This window comes from Erinaceus europaeus, chromosome 10, assembly GCF_950295315.1.
Source record: "Erinaceus europaeus chromosome 10, mEriEur2.1, whole genome shotgun sequence".
Taxonomy (NCBI): Eukaryota; Metazoa; Chordata; class Mammalia; order Eulipotyphla; family Erinaceidae; genus Erinaceus; species Erinaceus europaeus.
The window spans coordinates 50,338,531-50,353,546 of NC_080171.1; the positions used below are offsets into that span (position 1 = coordinate 50,338,531).

At 34.6% G+C, this 15,016-nt stretch overlaps 1 protein-coding gene across 3 annotated transcripts in view; it reads left to right on the top strand.

Annotated features, from left to right (window-relative positions):
- Nucleotides 1-15,016, top strand: part of CCDC171 (coiled-coil domain containing 171) — a 284,788-nt gene that overhangs the window by 126,962 nt on the left and 142,810 nt on the right. For all 3 annotated transcript variants that reach the window (XM_060199601.1, XM_060199602.1, XM_060199603.1), the window contains 2 exons: nucleotides 185-367; nucleotides 2,534-2,719. In XM_060199601.1, the coding sequence (XP_060055584.1) occupies nucleotides 185-367; nucleotides 2,534-2,719 (369 nt within the window). The remainder of the gene's footprint in view (nucleotides 1-184; nucleotides 368-2,533; nucleotides 2,720-15,016) is intronic.

Genomic DNA, 15,016 nt, shown 5'->3' on the forward strand with positions numbered 1-15,016 from the left:
TTATTTTCTTCAGTTATTCATTTCATATAAATCAAACTATTGGTCACATAATAAAGCTCTTATCTTTAGTTCCAGTAATTGCTAAGATAAGCTAAATTAAATTTAGTTGACAAAATGGTCATTAATATTGATTTATTAGTGAATATGTATTTTACTGATTATAAAATGAACAATTTTACAACAGAAAAGCACCACATCATTGCAGAAGCAAATTTTGGGGTTTACTCAAAGGTTGCATGCTGCAGAAGTCGAACGCCGCTCACTGCGCTTAGAGGTCACAGAATTCAAAAGAAATGTGAATGAAATGAAAAAGGAGCTTGACAAAGCCCAGTTCCTGCAGATGCAGATAAATGAATTTAAGCAGTCTGTAAGTATATTCGATTCAAAATAAGCAGCTCACCTCTGCTAGTATAGTATTTGTTTATAATCTTAAATTTTCTGTTGCTTGTTTTTTTCAAATATTTTAAAATGTATTAATAGGCTTCCTCTTTCTTCAGTAAGAAAGCTTTCAAAATTCCCTAAGGATACTATATTAAATAATTCTGAGTTTGAAAGAGGCTAAATGTTTAAGGTAATAATGACATGACATGATAGGCATTAACTAAGACTATGAATGTAATCATACTGCAATATAAAATGTATCAAAGTGACAGAAAGGGTTTATAGGAACAGGTAGTGGTGTGACCTCAGGTCTCCCCTCTTTTCAGTCTTACCCCCCAACTCTCCATCCCCTGTGACTTCTTTTTTTTTTTTTTGTATTTATTTATTTCCTTTTGTTGCCTTTGTTGTTTTATTGTCGTAGTTATTATTGTTGTTGTTACTGATGTCGTTGTTGTTATATTGGACAGAGAGAAATGGAGAGGGGAGGGGAATACAGAGAAGGAGAGAGAAAGAGAAACACCTGCAAACCTACTTCACCGCCTGTGTAATAACGCCCCTGCAGGTGGGGAGCCAGGGGGTCGAACCGGGATCCTTCCGCCGGTTCTTGTGCTTTGTGCCACATGCGTTTAACCCACTGTGCTACCACCAGACTCCCCCCCTGTGACTTCTAATAGGGACTTCTTATACATACCACATTTTATGTGATATGTATGTATATGTGTGTGTGTGTGTGTGTGTGTGTGTGTGTGTAATGAGTAAAGCATACTATGTATTTTACTGTGTCACTTATTATGAATATTGTTTTATGTAAATGAGCACCAATCTGTGAGTTGGATATATCAGAATTTATTTGTCTGTTTCCCTAATAAGAGACATATAATTTTCACTGTTTTGTAACTATGATTTAGCAGTAAAGAGTTGTTTATATGTTTATTTTATTTTATTTTACTTTTTTGTATTTTTCTGAGAGAGAGAAAGAGAAAGAGAGAGAAACCACAGCACTACTATCCAAGTGAGCTATTCCACCAGTCCACTATTTTTATGCTTAAAAGCCAGTTCTTCTGACGTGTCTGTGGCTCCCTTTTATTTTCTTTCAGTAATATGTATACCAACTAAATTTGGAATCTTGAGAGGTTCTGTCAAAATGGAGAGACAGCTATTGATGCAATATGAATTGTATATTATGATTTACTATGATTATAGGTAACAGTGACTTTCTTGCTAGAAAGTCCAAGATGACTGTTAGGAAATGGGGCAACTTTCCCATATATCTTGCGGTCACTGTCATTATATTGTAGTAGCTTATCTAAACTATTAGGTCTCTAGTTTCGTGTTCTAATACTGCCTTTTAACTTTTTACCAGTGGGGCTGGGAGATAACCAGTTACCTGGTTGAGCGCATGCTTAACAATGCACTAGAACGTGGGATTGAGCTCCAGGGCACTACTTGGGAGCACCATATTGAGCACCTGCTCAGTGCCAAAAGTTGTGTGTATGTTGGGTGATAAAGATGAACAAGCTTTTTTCTTAGATGACATTAATGAGTGTAAAGAAAAGACAGTCTGATAGAATGAGTAGTGGTGAGAGTTGGAGAGGTTGGTCTGGTAGGGACTTTGCAAGGAGTGGGATGTTTGAACTGGGAGAACTGAAGGGTAACATACTGTACATAATGTTTTAGTTACTTTTTCAAAAGCATAGAAATGAGCCAAAGTTTTGAATTCTCACAGTAATAATCTTTATAAAAATTTCTCATGGATCAAGTTTTAATTTAAGAATTACAAATTTATTTGGAAGCTAAAGACTGGGGAGCTAGCTCAAGTGGCAGAGCTCAGGCCTTGCATGTGTGTGAGGCTCTTGTTACATGTGTTGGAATGGTGCTTTGGCAAAACTTTCTTCAATGCTATGGGGGCTGACCTTGAACAGGTCACCCACATAGAAAAGTAGCATACTATCCAAGTGAGCTATTTTCTAGTCACAGAGTGATCCTTTTATCTGGACTTAAGAAGTCAAGAAAAACAATAGTATTTTTTTGGTCATGTATGAGCCATTTAGAAATTTCTTTATTTATATAGTCATTATGTGAATAGAGTATGTATGATTAAATGATACAACAATGTAGTTGGCTTATAAGTGAATTTCCCTCCTTTTATCAGAAATTGATCACCCATGAGAAGTTTGAAAGTGCATGTGAAGAACTGAATAATGCATTACTTCGAGAACAGCAGGCACAAATGCTGTTGAATGAACAGGCACAACAACTCCAGGAGTTAAATTACAGGCTTGAATTGCATTCCAATGAAGAAGCAGACAAAAACCAAACTCTTGGAGAAGCTGTTAAGGTAGAAAAAAATCCCTTATATAGTGACTTTTTTCCTTTATGTGTGGCTCTTTGAGAAAAATCACATATGTCTCTTGAATTAGGGAATGGTTCCCAAGATAACTAAATAATATTCTATAATAGCATGCAATGATAAAATTATTCTGGTACCTCAGTTCCACGCATGCATTTTATATGTCTTAAAAATGTAAAAATAGGCTTTACTAGCTCATTGAAAATTAAGTAGGTATTTTTTCCAGCAATGCTTTAATTTTTAATTTTATTTGTTTTTCTCTCTTTAATTATTTTTAATATCCTCTGAATGGTGAAACTTCACTTATCTTTTTGTTTGAGTAGTTTTGCCCCAGATATTTTCTAATTCTTATGTAATTCCATCTTTGGGGAGGAAAGAAATTTAGTTAGGAAGAATTGTTATGCCTCTCTCATATATGTGGAAAAGGTATTTAGACGGAAAAAGAGTTTATAAAATAGTTGTCATTTAGGATTTCATTATTGTATGTAGATTTAGGGTGTTTTTGGAAATATTGACTGTAAAATATATCGTTATATTTATGATTACAATACTTATAGAGCTTTCACTAAGTGAGGTTATATATTCTAGAATGGAACAACCAATTCTAGGAAACAAAAACACTAGAGCCACATGAAAGGTATCAAAGTCTAGCTCAGTACGCATATAATATATTATACAAATAATATGTGCTTATTATAATAGCAAAATAGTAATTCAATTAATACTGGTAATATTATCATAATTTGTGGGAGCTTTCTGTTGGCAATCACCATGCTAAATATATTATAAATAATTACCTCATGTAATTTTCATATATATTCTGTGGGATTTTTCTCCCATTTTTAGACTAGAAAATTGATACAAGAGATTATATAGCTTGACTTATCCATTAGTTATCTATAGTCTTAAAGAGTCAGATTTCACAAGCACTTTGCTAATCACCACATTATATATACTTTAAAAAATGTGCCAGTAACTGAGCCCAGGCTTTGCATATATGTAATTCTGCTTGAGGGACTTTCCCTTACTCAAACTTTAAATTATCATTTGTTCTAAAGCAAATTTTTACTAGTTTTATTGTTTCCTAAAATGTGAGAATTGTGATTTCTGTCCAACCTGGCTATTACTATTTAAAATATTTAACCAATTTGATCATTATGTCATTGTTAACTTTTTTTGTTTCCTTGGAAGTCGAGTAGTTCCCTAAGAATATTGGTCAGTCTCCTGTGAGAATGTTATATATCAGAAAGAATAGCAACAATAAATACTGGTGAGATTATGGGGGAAAAGGAACCCTCTAGCACTGATGGTGAGAATGTAAATTGGTTCAACCCCAATGGAGAGTAGTCTGGAGACTTCTCAGAAAGCTAGCAATGGACCTACCCTATGACCTTGCAATTCCCTTCCTGTGGATTTATCCTAAGGAACCAAACACACCCATCCAAAAGCATCTGTGTATACCTGTGTTCATAGCAGCACAATTTATAATAGCCCAAACCTGGAAGCAACCCAGGTACCCAACAACAAACAGATGAGTGGCTGAATAAGTTGTGATATAACACACAATGGAATACTACTCAGCTATTAAAAATGGTGAATTAACTTTCTTCATCTCATCTTGGATGGAGCTTGAAGGAATCATGTTAAGTGAGATAATTCAGAAAGAGAAGGGTGAGTGTGGGATGATCCCACTCATAGACAGAAGTTGAGAAATAAGAACAGAAGGGAAAACACAAAGCAGATGGACTGGGTTTGGTATATTGCAGCAAAGTAAAGGACTCTGGGGGTGGGCCGGCGTGGGGTGGGGTAGGGATGCAGACTGTTTAGGTCCTGGAACATGATGGTGGAGATGACCTAGGTAGAGGGTTAGAGTGTTACACAGAAGACTGAGAAATGTTATACATGTACAAACTACTGTATTTTACTGTTGACTACAAATCATGAATCCCCCCCCCCCAATTAAGAAAAAAAAGAATATTGGCCAATGAACATTTATATGATCCACATCCCTTTAATAAATAATGTAATTTACCATGTTTGGAAAAGCATATAACTATGCCATGTTGGAGTCATTTCTTTTTGTAATGGCTTATAGTTTGTTTACATATTAGCATCCTCAGCCAATAAAACGTTGCTCATATTAGTTCCCTGGTAACGTAGGTTAAACATTGTTGTCAAGAGTGGAGAATTATTGTAATTACTATCTCTTAGTGCTAGCAGGTGGTACTGTGAAAATCCTCTCTTCTGGGAAGCAGCATGGTTCAGTGGAAAAAACACTAGCCTTGGAACAAATATTCTCTAGTTTAAACCTCGGGTTTTTCACTTGCAGATTACTTCACCTTTCTAAGCCTCAATTTCTTCTTCTGCAAATAGGGATAATGATGCTTATGTTATAGAAGTCTTATGAGAATAAAGATACTGTTTGAAAAGCAAGAATTTACTTGAAAAATATTCTTTTGTCTTCTAGATAGACATTTCATTAATATTAGAGAGAGGAAGACCAGAACATTGCTCATTTCTAGCATATGTGGTACCAGAGATTGATCTTAGGGTCTTCAGTGCTATTTCACTTAGCTATCTCCTTGCTCTCTTTGGTGTTTTTGAAGGAGTTTTTTTTCAATATGTCCTGTGTATAATTTCCTCTAAAAATAAACTACTTTGCTTCTTTTTCCTATAAAACCAAATAAGTTCACGATAGAAAGCAAAGAAATAGGAGTGTACATCAACACCCTTCCCATCACCAAAGGGCTGTGTCCCAACCCCCGCATTGGAAACTGCATTTGATGTAGGTTGACCATTATTTCTATTATTTTCTATGTATATTTTCCTGCCATTTTTCTCTATGATCCTGCCTTCTCTTTTATTTTGTCACAACTACACTTTTGAATGTCTTTTTTTTCAACAATGTTCATAGCAGCACAATTCATAATAGCTAAAACCTGGAAGCAATCCAGGTGCCCAACAACATATGAATAGCTGAGAAAGTTGTGCTAATGGAATACTATGCAGCTATTAGGAACAATGAACCCACCTTCTCTGACCCATCTTGGATGCAGCTAGAAGAAATTATGTTAAGTGAGCTAAGTCAGAAAGATAAAGAAGAGTATGGGATGATCCCACTCATAAACACAAGTTGAGAAAGAACAGAAAGAAAACCAAAGTTTATTTTCTTACTCATTAGGCAGTAGGTTAAACTTTAATATTATAGATTGGAGAAGGAAAACAGAATTCCTAATAAGGCCATTGTAGATCTGTGTCTGGTACATACCAAAACACAAGAATTTTTATTTTTTTTGCCTCCAGGGTTATTGCTGCGGGGCGCTGCACTATGAATCTGCTGCTCCTGGAGACCAACTTTTTATCATTGTTGTTGTTGCATAGGGCAGAGAGAAACTGAGAGAGGAGGGGAAGAGAGAAAGGGGGAGAGAAAGACACCTGCAGACTTGCTTTACTGCTTGCAAAGCGACCCCCCACTGCAGGTGGGCAGCCAGGGGCTCAAACCCGGAACCCTGCTCTGGTCCTTGCGCTTCTTACTATGTGCGCCTTAACTCAGTGTGCATCGCTAGGCCCCCTACACAAGAATTTTTTTTAGAACATTTAGCTGAATAATGGAATTGCTATTTGTTTTTAATAGAAAGTGAAATAAGAAACCATCAGTGAAATTAGATTTTAGAATAGAGACTTATGCTCTACAGTTCCAGTAAATGGAAAGCCTTGGCCATGTCAGATCTCCTTGTACTTCTGTTATTCCACTGGAAAGTGATAATGTTCCTTTTTGTTAATCAGTTGTCAGAAAAGGCATAACGCATTTTGGATAGAAAAACAACAACAAAAAGAAATCATGACTATTCTGACAACCCAATAGAAGAATAATAGTTTTTTTTTTTTCTTTTTGGAGACAAAAAATTATTAGCTGATACCAGTATGGGACTAAGCTAATTGATTCCCTTGTTCCACAGTGCACAATGCACTGATTTTCCAGGTCGGCTGACAAGCATAGTTTTTTTTTTTTTTTTGTCTTCATTGTACTTTAAAGATTAGAGATGGGAAGTGGAGAGCAGACCACAGCACTGAGGCTTCCCCTAGTGCCATTGTATTTGGCTGTGGTACTGCATAGCAAAGAAGACACCCTCCCCAGAGAGCTGTTTCACTGGGCCCTGGCCTAAAGATTCCAATTTGACATCCCATTTATTTGATAAATGTCTGTATTTGATATTTAATAATTTGTTAAAAAATTAAAGTAAGGAAAAAATAGAAACAAAATATTTCCTAGGCCCAGAAACAGTATTTTTGGGGGGAGTATAGGAGTAAGTTAGCGTCCTGCAAGTGCATATATAAGAAGTGAAATTAAATTTTTAGTTGCTACATTATAACTTTATTGAAATGAAATTGCTTTTATGAAAAGAGACATTTTTATTTTGATCTTCTCCTATTATGTTTGGCATTAAATCATCTAGAATAAAGCTATAACTGTAGTTACTACCCTGGAAAATGATAGGAATCCATTAACTTCTTAGAACTCTCAATTACATTTAATACATACTAGATGTTTTTATTATAGAACATTTAATTGCATTTTATATTTGTAGAAAAGACAGCATACAAGTCCTGTGTTCTACTGCTGCATTGTCTCCCTGGCAAAGATTCTTTTTGTACAGTTATAAATCACCTTCTTTTTTTATTTTTTAAATATTTATTTTATTTATTTATTCCCTTTTGTTGCCCTTGTTGTTTTTCATTGTTGTAGTTATTATTGTTGTTGTCGTTGTTGGATAGGACAGAGAGAAATGGAGAGAGGATGGGAAGACAGAGAAGAGGAGAGAAAGATAGACACCTGCAGACCTGCTTCACCGCCTGTGAAGCGACTCCCCTGCAGGTGGGGAGCCGGGATTTGAACCGGGATCCTTATGCTGGTCCTTGTGCTTTGCGCCACCTGCGCTTAACCCGCTGTGCTACAGCCCGACTCCCATAAATCACCTTCTTAAAAATGACTGGCCACCTTGTTAATAACATACTTGGATCTTTACTATGTAGAAAGATAATACTTGGTTTTGTAGAAAATATGCTGAATTAAATATAAAGAGTATGATATAATGGTTGGTAACATTTATGCTATTATATTCCTTTAGAGCATTTGAAACTATTACAAAATCTTATATTCTAAGAATTGTCATAATTTTGTTATTCTGTAGGTATTGGTTCAGAGAATGACTTAGTGGAAAAATGTTCACATTATTACCTCCTAAATAGTTACTTTGTCTAATTCTGATATTTTATCCATATGCTTATCCATATGCTTCCTTTTAAATCATCATTTTCTGTCATCAGCTTATTTCTGTTAACTGTATTTTCTATGGTTTTGTTAATTAATCCTTTCTTAAATAAAAAATAAAAAAACAACAAAAAAACTGTATTTCATCTCATCCAGCTTTAGCAATTTCACAGGGTCTCTTAAGATTTATGCCTCTACTTAACTACTTACTTATCCTAACTTCTCATTCTTGCTGTTGTGACTTTTTTCTTGATCAAGTCTCAGTGTTAATAGCAAAAGAATTCTGTGCTCAAAACTGCATTCACTTAGGTTATAGGTGGAAAAGTAGAAGCAAGCTGATAAAAATCTATGTTTTTCAAATTTCATATAGATTAATTAATTATTTATGTACTTATTTATTTTATTTTTTTAAATTCACAGTTATTTAAAATCTTTGTAATTGTGGCTAAGAGTCACATTTTATGAATGTTTACTGTCATTTTATTTAAAATGTTCTACCCTTTATATTATTAATAAAGCCAATTACCTTACTCTGAAGATATAAAATTAACATATCACAGTAAATTATTTACACAATTTTAAGTCATATTTTCTTCTTACATTTTTAAGTAAAAGAATCCCAAGTTCATTTACTTTAAAATATTTAAACATTTTAGTTGATAAATTCTTATTATAATAATAATTAACATCCACCATATAACCAGTTTTCACAAAGTAGGATTATAAATGTCATCACATAATTTAAAATTCTTATCATCTTTTACTTTAATCTCATATTTTTTTATCTTCCTAATGACTTATGCTATGGAGACTTCTAGGGTAGTCAATTATATTTCAAGGTCAGAGGGAAAAGAATTACAAAAACAATATTAGGATGTTGGAAAAGTCATGATGTATTTTTTTTAAAATGCAAAAATGCATCATGACTTTTCTAACAACCCAGTAACTCATTTGAAAAGTGCGTTGTTTTGCTATGTGCACTACCCAAATTCAAGCCCAACCCTCACTACATTGCAGGAAGCTTCAGTGCTATGATCTATTCAATTCTATGTCTGCATTTCTATTTTAAAAGCAAGCAAGCAAGCAAACAAAGAAAAAAACAACAAACAAACAAAGAAAAGGCATTGCCTAAAAAGCAAGAAAATAGCTCTGAGATCTTTTTTGATTTTTATTTTTTTAGATAGAGACAGGGAGGGAAAGTGGGAGATTCACTTTAAAAGCCAGATTCATACCCTTTCAATTTCTGGTTGTCTATCCAACACATAAAGATAATGGAAAAAAATAGATTTGTAAAAAATTGCTGTCACCATTTTGGTTAGATTAAACAACAGAGAAATATGTAATAAGATATCTTTATACAAAGTGACACTTAGCTTTAATTGCAGCAGATCCAAGGACTTTAAATAGGGGAAGATGGAGGGGATTGAAAGGGTTTTGGGACCCAGTGTCCTATGGTGGAGGAAAGTGACAAATTGGTGAAGAGTGTGGTGTGCTGACACCTATCTGGGGAGATGTGAAATTATGTACTTGTGATGACAACAGTCTTATGAATCATATCCCCCAAAACATGACCTTTTTTTTTTTACATTTTTTTAAAACATTTTTTAACAGCTTTTTAAAACATTTATTTATTTATTCCCTTTTGTTGCCCTTGTTTTTTATTGTTGTGGTTATTTTTGTTGTTGTTATTGCTGTTGTCATTGTTGGATAGGGCAGAGAGAAATGGAGAGAGGAGAGGAAGACAGAATGGGGAGAGAAAGATAGAAACCTGCAGACCTGCTTCACCGCCTGTGAAGCGACTCCCCTGCAGGTGGGGACCCTGGGGCTCAAACCGGGATTCTTAACTCTGGTCCTTGCACTTTGCGCGGCGCTACCGCCCGACTTCCTCCCAAACATGATCTTAATAAAGCCTTTTTTGTTCAAACTTAATATGACATAATTTCCTTTTAAAATATTTTATTTTATTTTTTTATTAGATTGAGATAGAGAGAAATTGAGAGGGGAGGAGGAGTTAAGAGCAAGAGAGACAGAGAGACACCTGCCACCTTGCTTCCCCACTTGTGAAGCTTTTCCCCTGCAGGTGGGGACCAGGGCCTTGAATCCGTGTTATTACACATTGTAATGTGTGTATTTAGCCAGGTGTGCCACTGCTTGGACCTCATAATTTCCTTTTTTCAAACGAATGCTTTCATATATGATTTCAGATTATGAGACTGATGCGCTGCCTACTTGCTGAGGAGGCAAATGACTTCATATTTGATTTCAAAATGCCTTTTTCCATGTTTAAATTTGCTCTTAGTGAGTAATAGTTGAGAACAGTTATGTGTCTTGATGACTAAATTTTGCTTATGTCATATTTTAAATATCTTTTTGAGTAAGTAGTGCAGTTCAACTTTTTTTTGTTTATAAGTAACTTGTTGAGAATTATTTTTTGTTCTATATATATATATATATTTAAATTTATTTTTTTATTTAAGAAAGGATAAATTAACAAAACCATAGGGTAGGAGGGGTACAACTCCACACAATTCCCACCACCCAATTCCATATCCCACCCCCTCCCCTGATAGCTTTCCCATTCTCTATCCCTCTGGGAGCGTGGACCCAGGGTCGTTGTGGGCTGCAGAAGGTGGGAGGTCTGGCTTCTGTAATTGCTTCCCCGCTGAACATGGATGTTGACTGGTCGGTCCATACTCCCAGTCTGCCTCTCTCTTTCCCTAGTAGGGTGAGTCTCTAGGGAAGCAGAGCTCCAAGACACATTGGTGGGGTCTTCAGTCCAGGGAAGCCTGGCCGGCATCCTGATGGCATCTGGAATCTGGTGGCTGAAAAGAGAGTTAACATACAAAGCCAAACAAATTGTTGAGCAATCATGGACCCAAAGGTTGGAATAGTGGAGAGGAAGTGTTAGGGGGGTACTCACTGAAAACTCTAGTGTACTTCTGCTTCAGGTATATATTTTGCATTAGTTTATGGATACGTGTGAACATATGCTCTCTCTCACAGAACCTGGTCTATATCTAGGTTTTGGGACTTTGTTAGAAAGTGATCCACTTGGGATGGAATTAGAGAATACTATGAAAGGAAAGGTCTCACCCAAGTAATGTTCTTTATATTTTTATTAGTGACAGTAGGGGTATTATTCCCCACCACTCCTACCACCAAGTTTCTGTATTTGGCCTTACACACACACACACACACACACACACACACCCCACACCCACCCACCATGGTAACTACCGTAGTTCTCCCAAGGCCATACTTAAGGGTGTTTTCTCTCTCTCTCTCTCTCTCTCTCTCTCTCTCTATATATATATATATATATATATATATATATATATATATATATATATTTCTTTTTTCAAATTCATTTGTTTCACTCTCTAGAAATTAAGAATAGGACATTATTTTACCCTTTTCTAAAAATAAGTCAGAAAATTAGCTTCTATTGATGTGAAAAGTAATCACCAGCATATTCTTAGTTCATAAGTGAGTTTCCTCCTTTATTGGTCTGTGGAAGAGCCTAGGAGCTAGACACTGGCAGTTTGGGTCCTGCCTCTACTAGAATAGTAGAAGACTTTGCATGGCAAATAGCAAGCTTTGCTTTGCTTCTAATGTGCCATGTCTTGCTCTCTATTAGGATTTTCAGACATCACATTCAATATTCACAACTGCCTATGATAAGCAGCATAATTTCCTCTTTTGCAGAGTAGGAAAATGATACTCATGTTAATAATTTGGATACTAATAATTTGGTCAATTTTCCTAAGTAAATATTAAAGAATTTATAATTAGATCAGTGGACTCTAAAATTCATATATATATATATATATATATATATACACATATGTGTATATATATATATATGTGTGAACAAGGTATTAGGTAAATAGTTTAAAGTATAAATATCCTTACCCCTTAGGAGGAATTTTCTTTCTTTTTGTTTGAAATACTTGTCTTTGCTTATTATTGGGAGTACAAAGTGAAGTGATTAGAAATTGGAGGGCAGTCAAGAGCCAATAGGGTATTGTGCATATTTTCAGTTCCTTGAGAGAAATATTAATACTGTTTAAGAATTGTGTAGAATCTTAAGTATTTAGATATTGGACATAGAGTCCTTGTTGAAGAATTTCTTTAAAGTTCAGTGATATATTATATTATACTATATTATATATGAGTTCCTTCCAGCCATTTATCAGTTTTGACTTTTCCTCTTTACTTAAGGCTGTATCTTAAATTTTATGATCACAAAACTATTTTGCAAGTACTTTTTAAAAATGTTCGCAGCTTCAAAAAGCAAAGAAAATGAAACTAGTCTTCACAGGCAGTGAAGCTGGTCTGCAGGTGTCTATCTTTCTCTTCCCCTCTCTGTCTTCCCCTCCTCTCTCCATTTCTCTCTGTCCTATCCAACAACTACAACAATAAAACAAAGTCAACAAAAGGGAATAAATAAATAAAAAAAATAAAATGAAACTAGTAAGTTAAATCATGTAAATGAAGACAGCTATAGTAGTTTTTTCTTAGTGTCTAAAATATAAAACTGCACTTGACACTTTCTTAATCTTCTATTTCTATTAATTTATAAAGCCAGAATTTGAGGCTTAATGGCATTATATCTACATTGTAATTATACTAATAAACATCGTTGTCCGTGACCTTGGAATTTATAGTGCAGGAAGATTTATTGACTTATGTTTTAGAGAATACTAGGATTATTTAATAAGTAGATTGCACATTAAGCACAATACTTGCATACTATTCCTCCCAGTTTTTTAACTTGTCTTTAAGTTTTCTTTCAAAAATAGTTCTTGTTAAATCCAGATACCTGAGAGATCTTTGTTATATTATTGAGTCAACTACAAAGTAACTACTTTTCCTTGCAATGTGTAAAAGGAATCAATAGACGTACAAACTGCCTTTAAAAATGTTTGAAATCATGTCTTTTTTTTTTGTAGCCTGAATATCAATGTTTATGACTTTCCTGGGTTTCTTTCCTTGCTCCTGTTGCAATATTAAAATCCTTTATAGTTAGAGGGTGTTTGGGTATTTTGCTTTTATTTCTTTTTTGTCCCTTGTATGGGTTTCTATTTGTCTTGCTTTTTGTAAAGAAGTACTGCTTAACAGCATTTTTTCTTGGCTTATCTTTAATTTTCTTTTTCTTCAGATACCGAATTCACTCTTGATAGTAAAGTCGAATCTCTTTCTTCTTTTCTTTTTTTTTTTCTCTTTTGTTGCTCTTTTTTTTATCATTGGTTATTACTATTGTTGCTATTGATGTTGTTGTTACTCATTGATAATCATTTATAATATGCCATATAAAATGTATAATAACAGAAGTTGATTTTTTGCCATGGTTAAATGAGTCTCATAGTTTAAGGAATTTCCTCTGGGGTGCGGGGAGATAGCATAATGGTTATGCAAAAAGACCTTATATTTGGTCAGTTTTTTGTTTCTTTGTAAACCAGACAGAGCGTTCTATAGTTAGTTCTCACTTAGTGACCTACTTATGTACTGATTGCTCTGAGTTAACCAGCTCTCTGATGAACTGGGTAGATATTGTGACAGTAAGAACTTTGGTTATGGAGAATGGCAACACAGCAGCTCAGTCTCCAGTATCTTGTCTCTCTGTTGCCTCTAAGTTTCGTCACCTCAGATGGTGGGTGTACACTATACTAGTATTTTCCATCTTACTTATTTGTACTTTATTGTGTGCCTCAGAGTACTATTTATGTCCTTTAATTTTTATTACAGTAAAATATACAGTACACTGCTGAACAAGCATATTATTATTATTGTTTTGTTTTTGTCTTTGATAGGACTGAAAGAAATTGAGAGGGGACAGGGAGATAGAGAGGAAGAGAAAAAGACATGTGCAAACTTGCTATACTACTCTAAGCTTCCTGCCTGCAGGTAGGGAGTGGGGCTCCTTGTGCATGGTAACAAGTATGCTTAACCAGGCACACAGCCACCTGGCTCCCCCATATGAAACTGGATAAATGACACAAAGGGACATTAAACTATGTAAAGGCAGTGACAAGCCCACTAGCAGTGCCATTATGCCTTAAATACCAGCAAGGGGAAACTCTTCATTTATGGACAAATGCTTTTATGGACTGGATTTCAGGAGTGGAACCCAGTTACTAAGTGAGGACTAAATGTAATAATAGAAAACTCTCATGTGGACTGTGGTTTTAAGGACAGTGCATGTTTTGTTAGCATTTGTCCTTGAATTTGGTATTGTTCTGTCAGCACAGTGCTAAGTAATATGCAGCTAATATCTCACACATTTAAAATAATTTTGAGGTAAATATTAGTACCTATAATTTGCAGATGAGGAACCAAGGTCAAGAGAATTTAACTTAACTCTAGTTCTCAGAACTAGTAATTATTAGAAGAGACAACGAATACAGAGATGCTTATTGACTGGTTTGAGCTCCCCAGCCCCACATACAAAGGGAAAGCTTTGCAAGCAGTGAAGCAGTGAAGCAGTGTTGCAGGTGTTTCTTTGTCTCTCTCTCTACTCTACCATCCCTTCCCTCTCAGTTCCTAGTTGTTTCTATCCAATAAAAAAATAAAGATAATAAAAAAATTTTAAATATCATTACTTTCAAATATTAATTTTAAATGGGAAAACATACATTTAAATGTCTTTTGTTTTGGTAGTAATTAATATGCTTATATTTCTGACATGTCTAGGTGAAAATGTTGATTTTTTTTTTTGAGATAGCTTGCCTCATGTGGTAAATAATTATTATATCATCCTGTTTATAGGGAGCATTTAATTTACATGCTAAAATTTTATTTGTACGCTTAATAAATTTTCAGTTACATCACTAATCTAAGCAGCTATTTTAGAAAACATTGTTTACTTAATCTTCAGTTGTTTTTATTTTAGTATTTGCAAAATTAAAGGTTTATCTAATGAATATAAATTTTGTAGTTCTTTGATATAGAATGCAGACATATATTTTCTGTATTTTTTAAAATTTTTAAAGAAAGGATTAATTAACAAAACC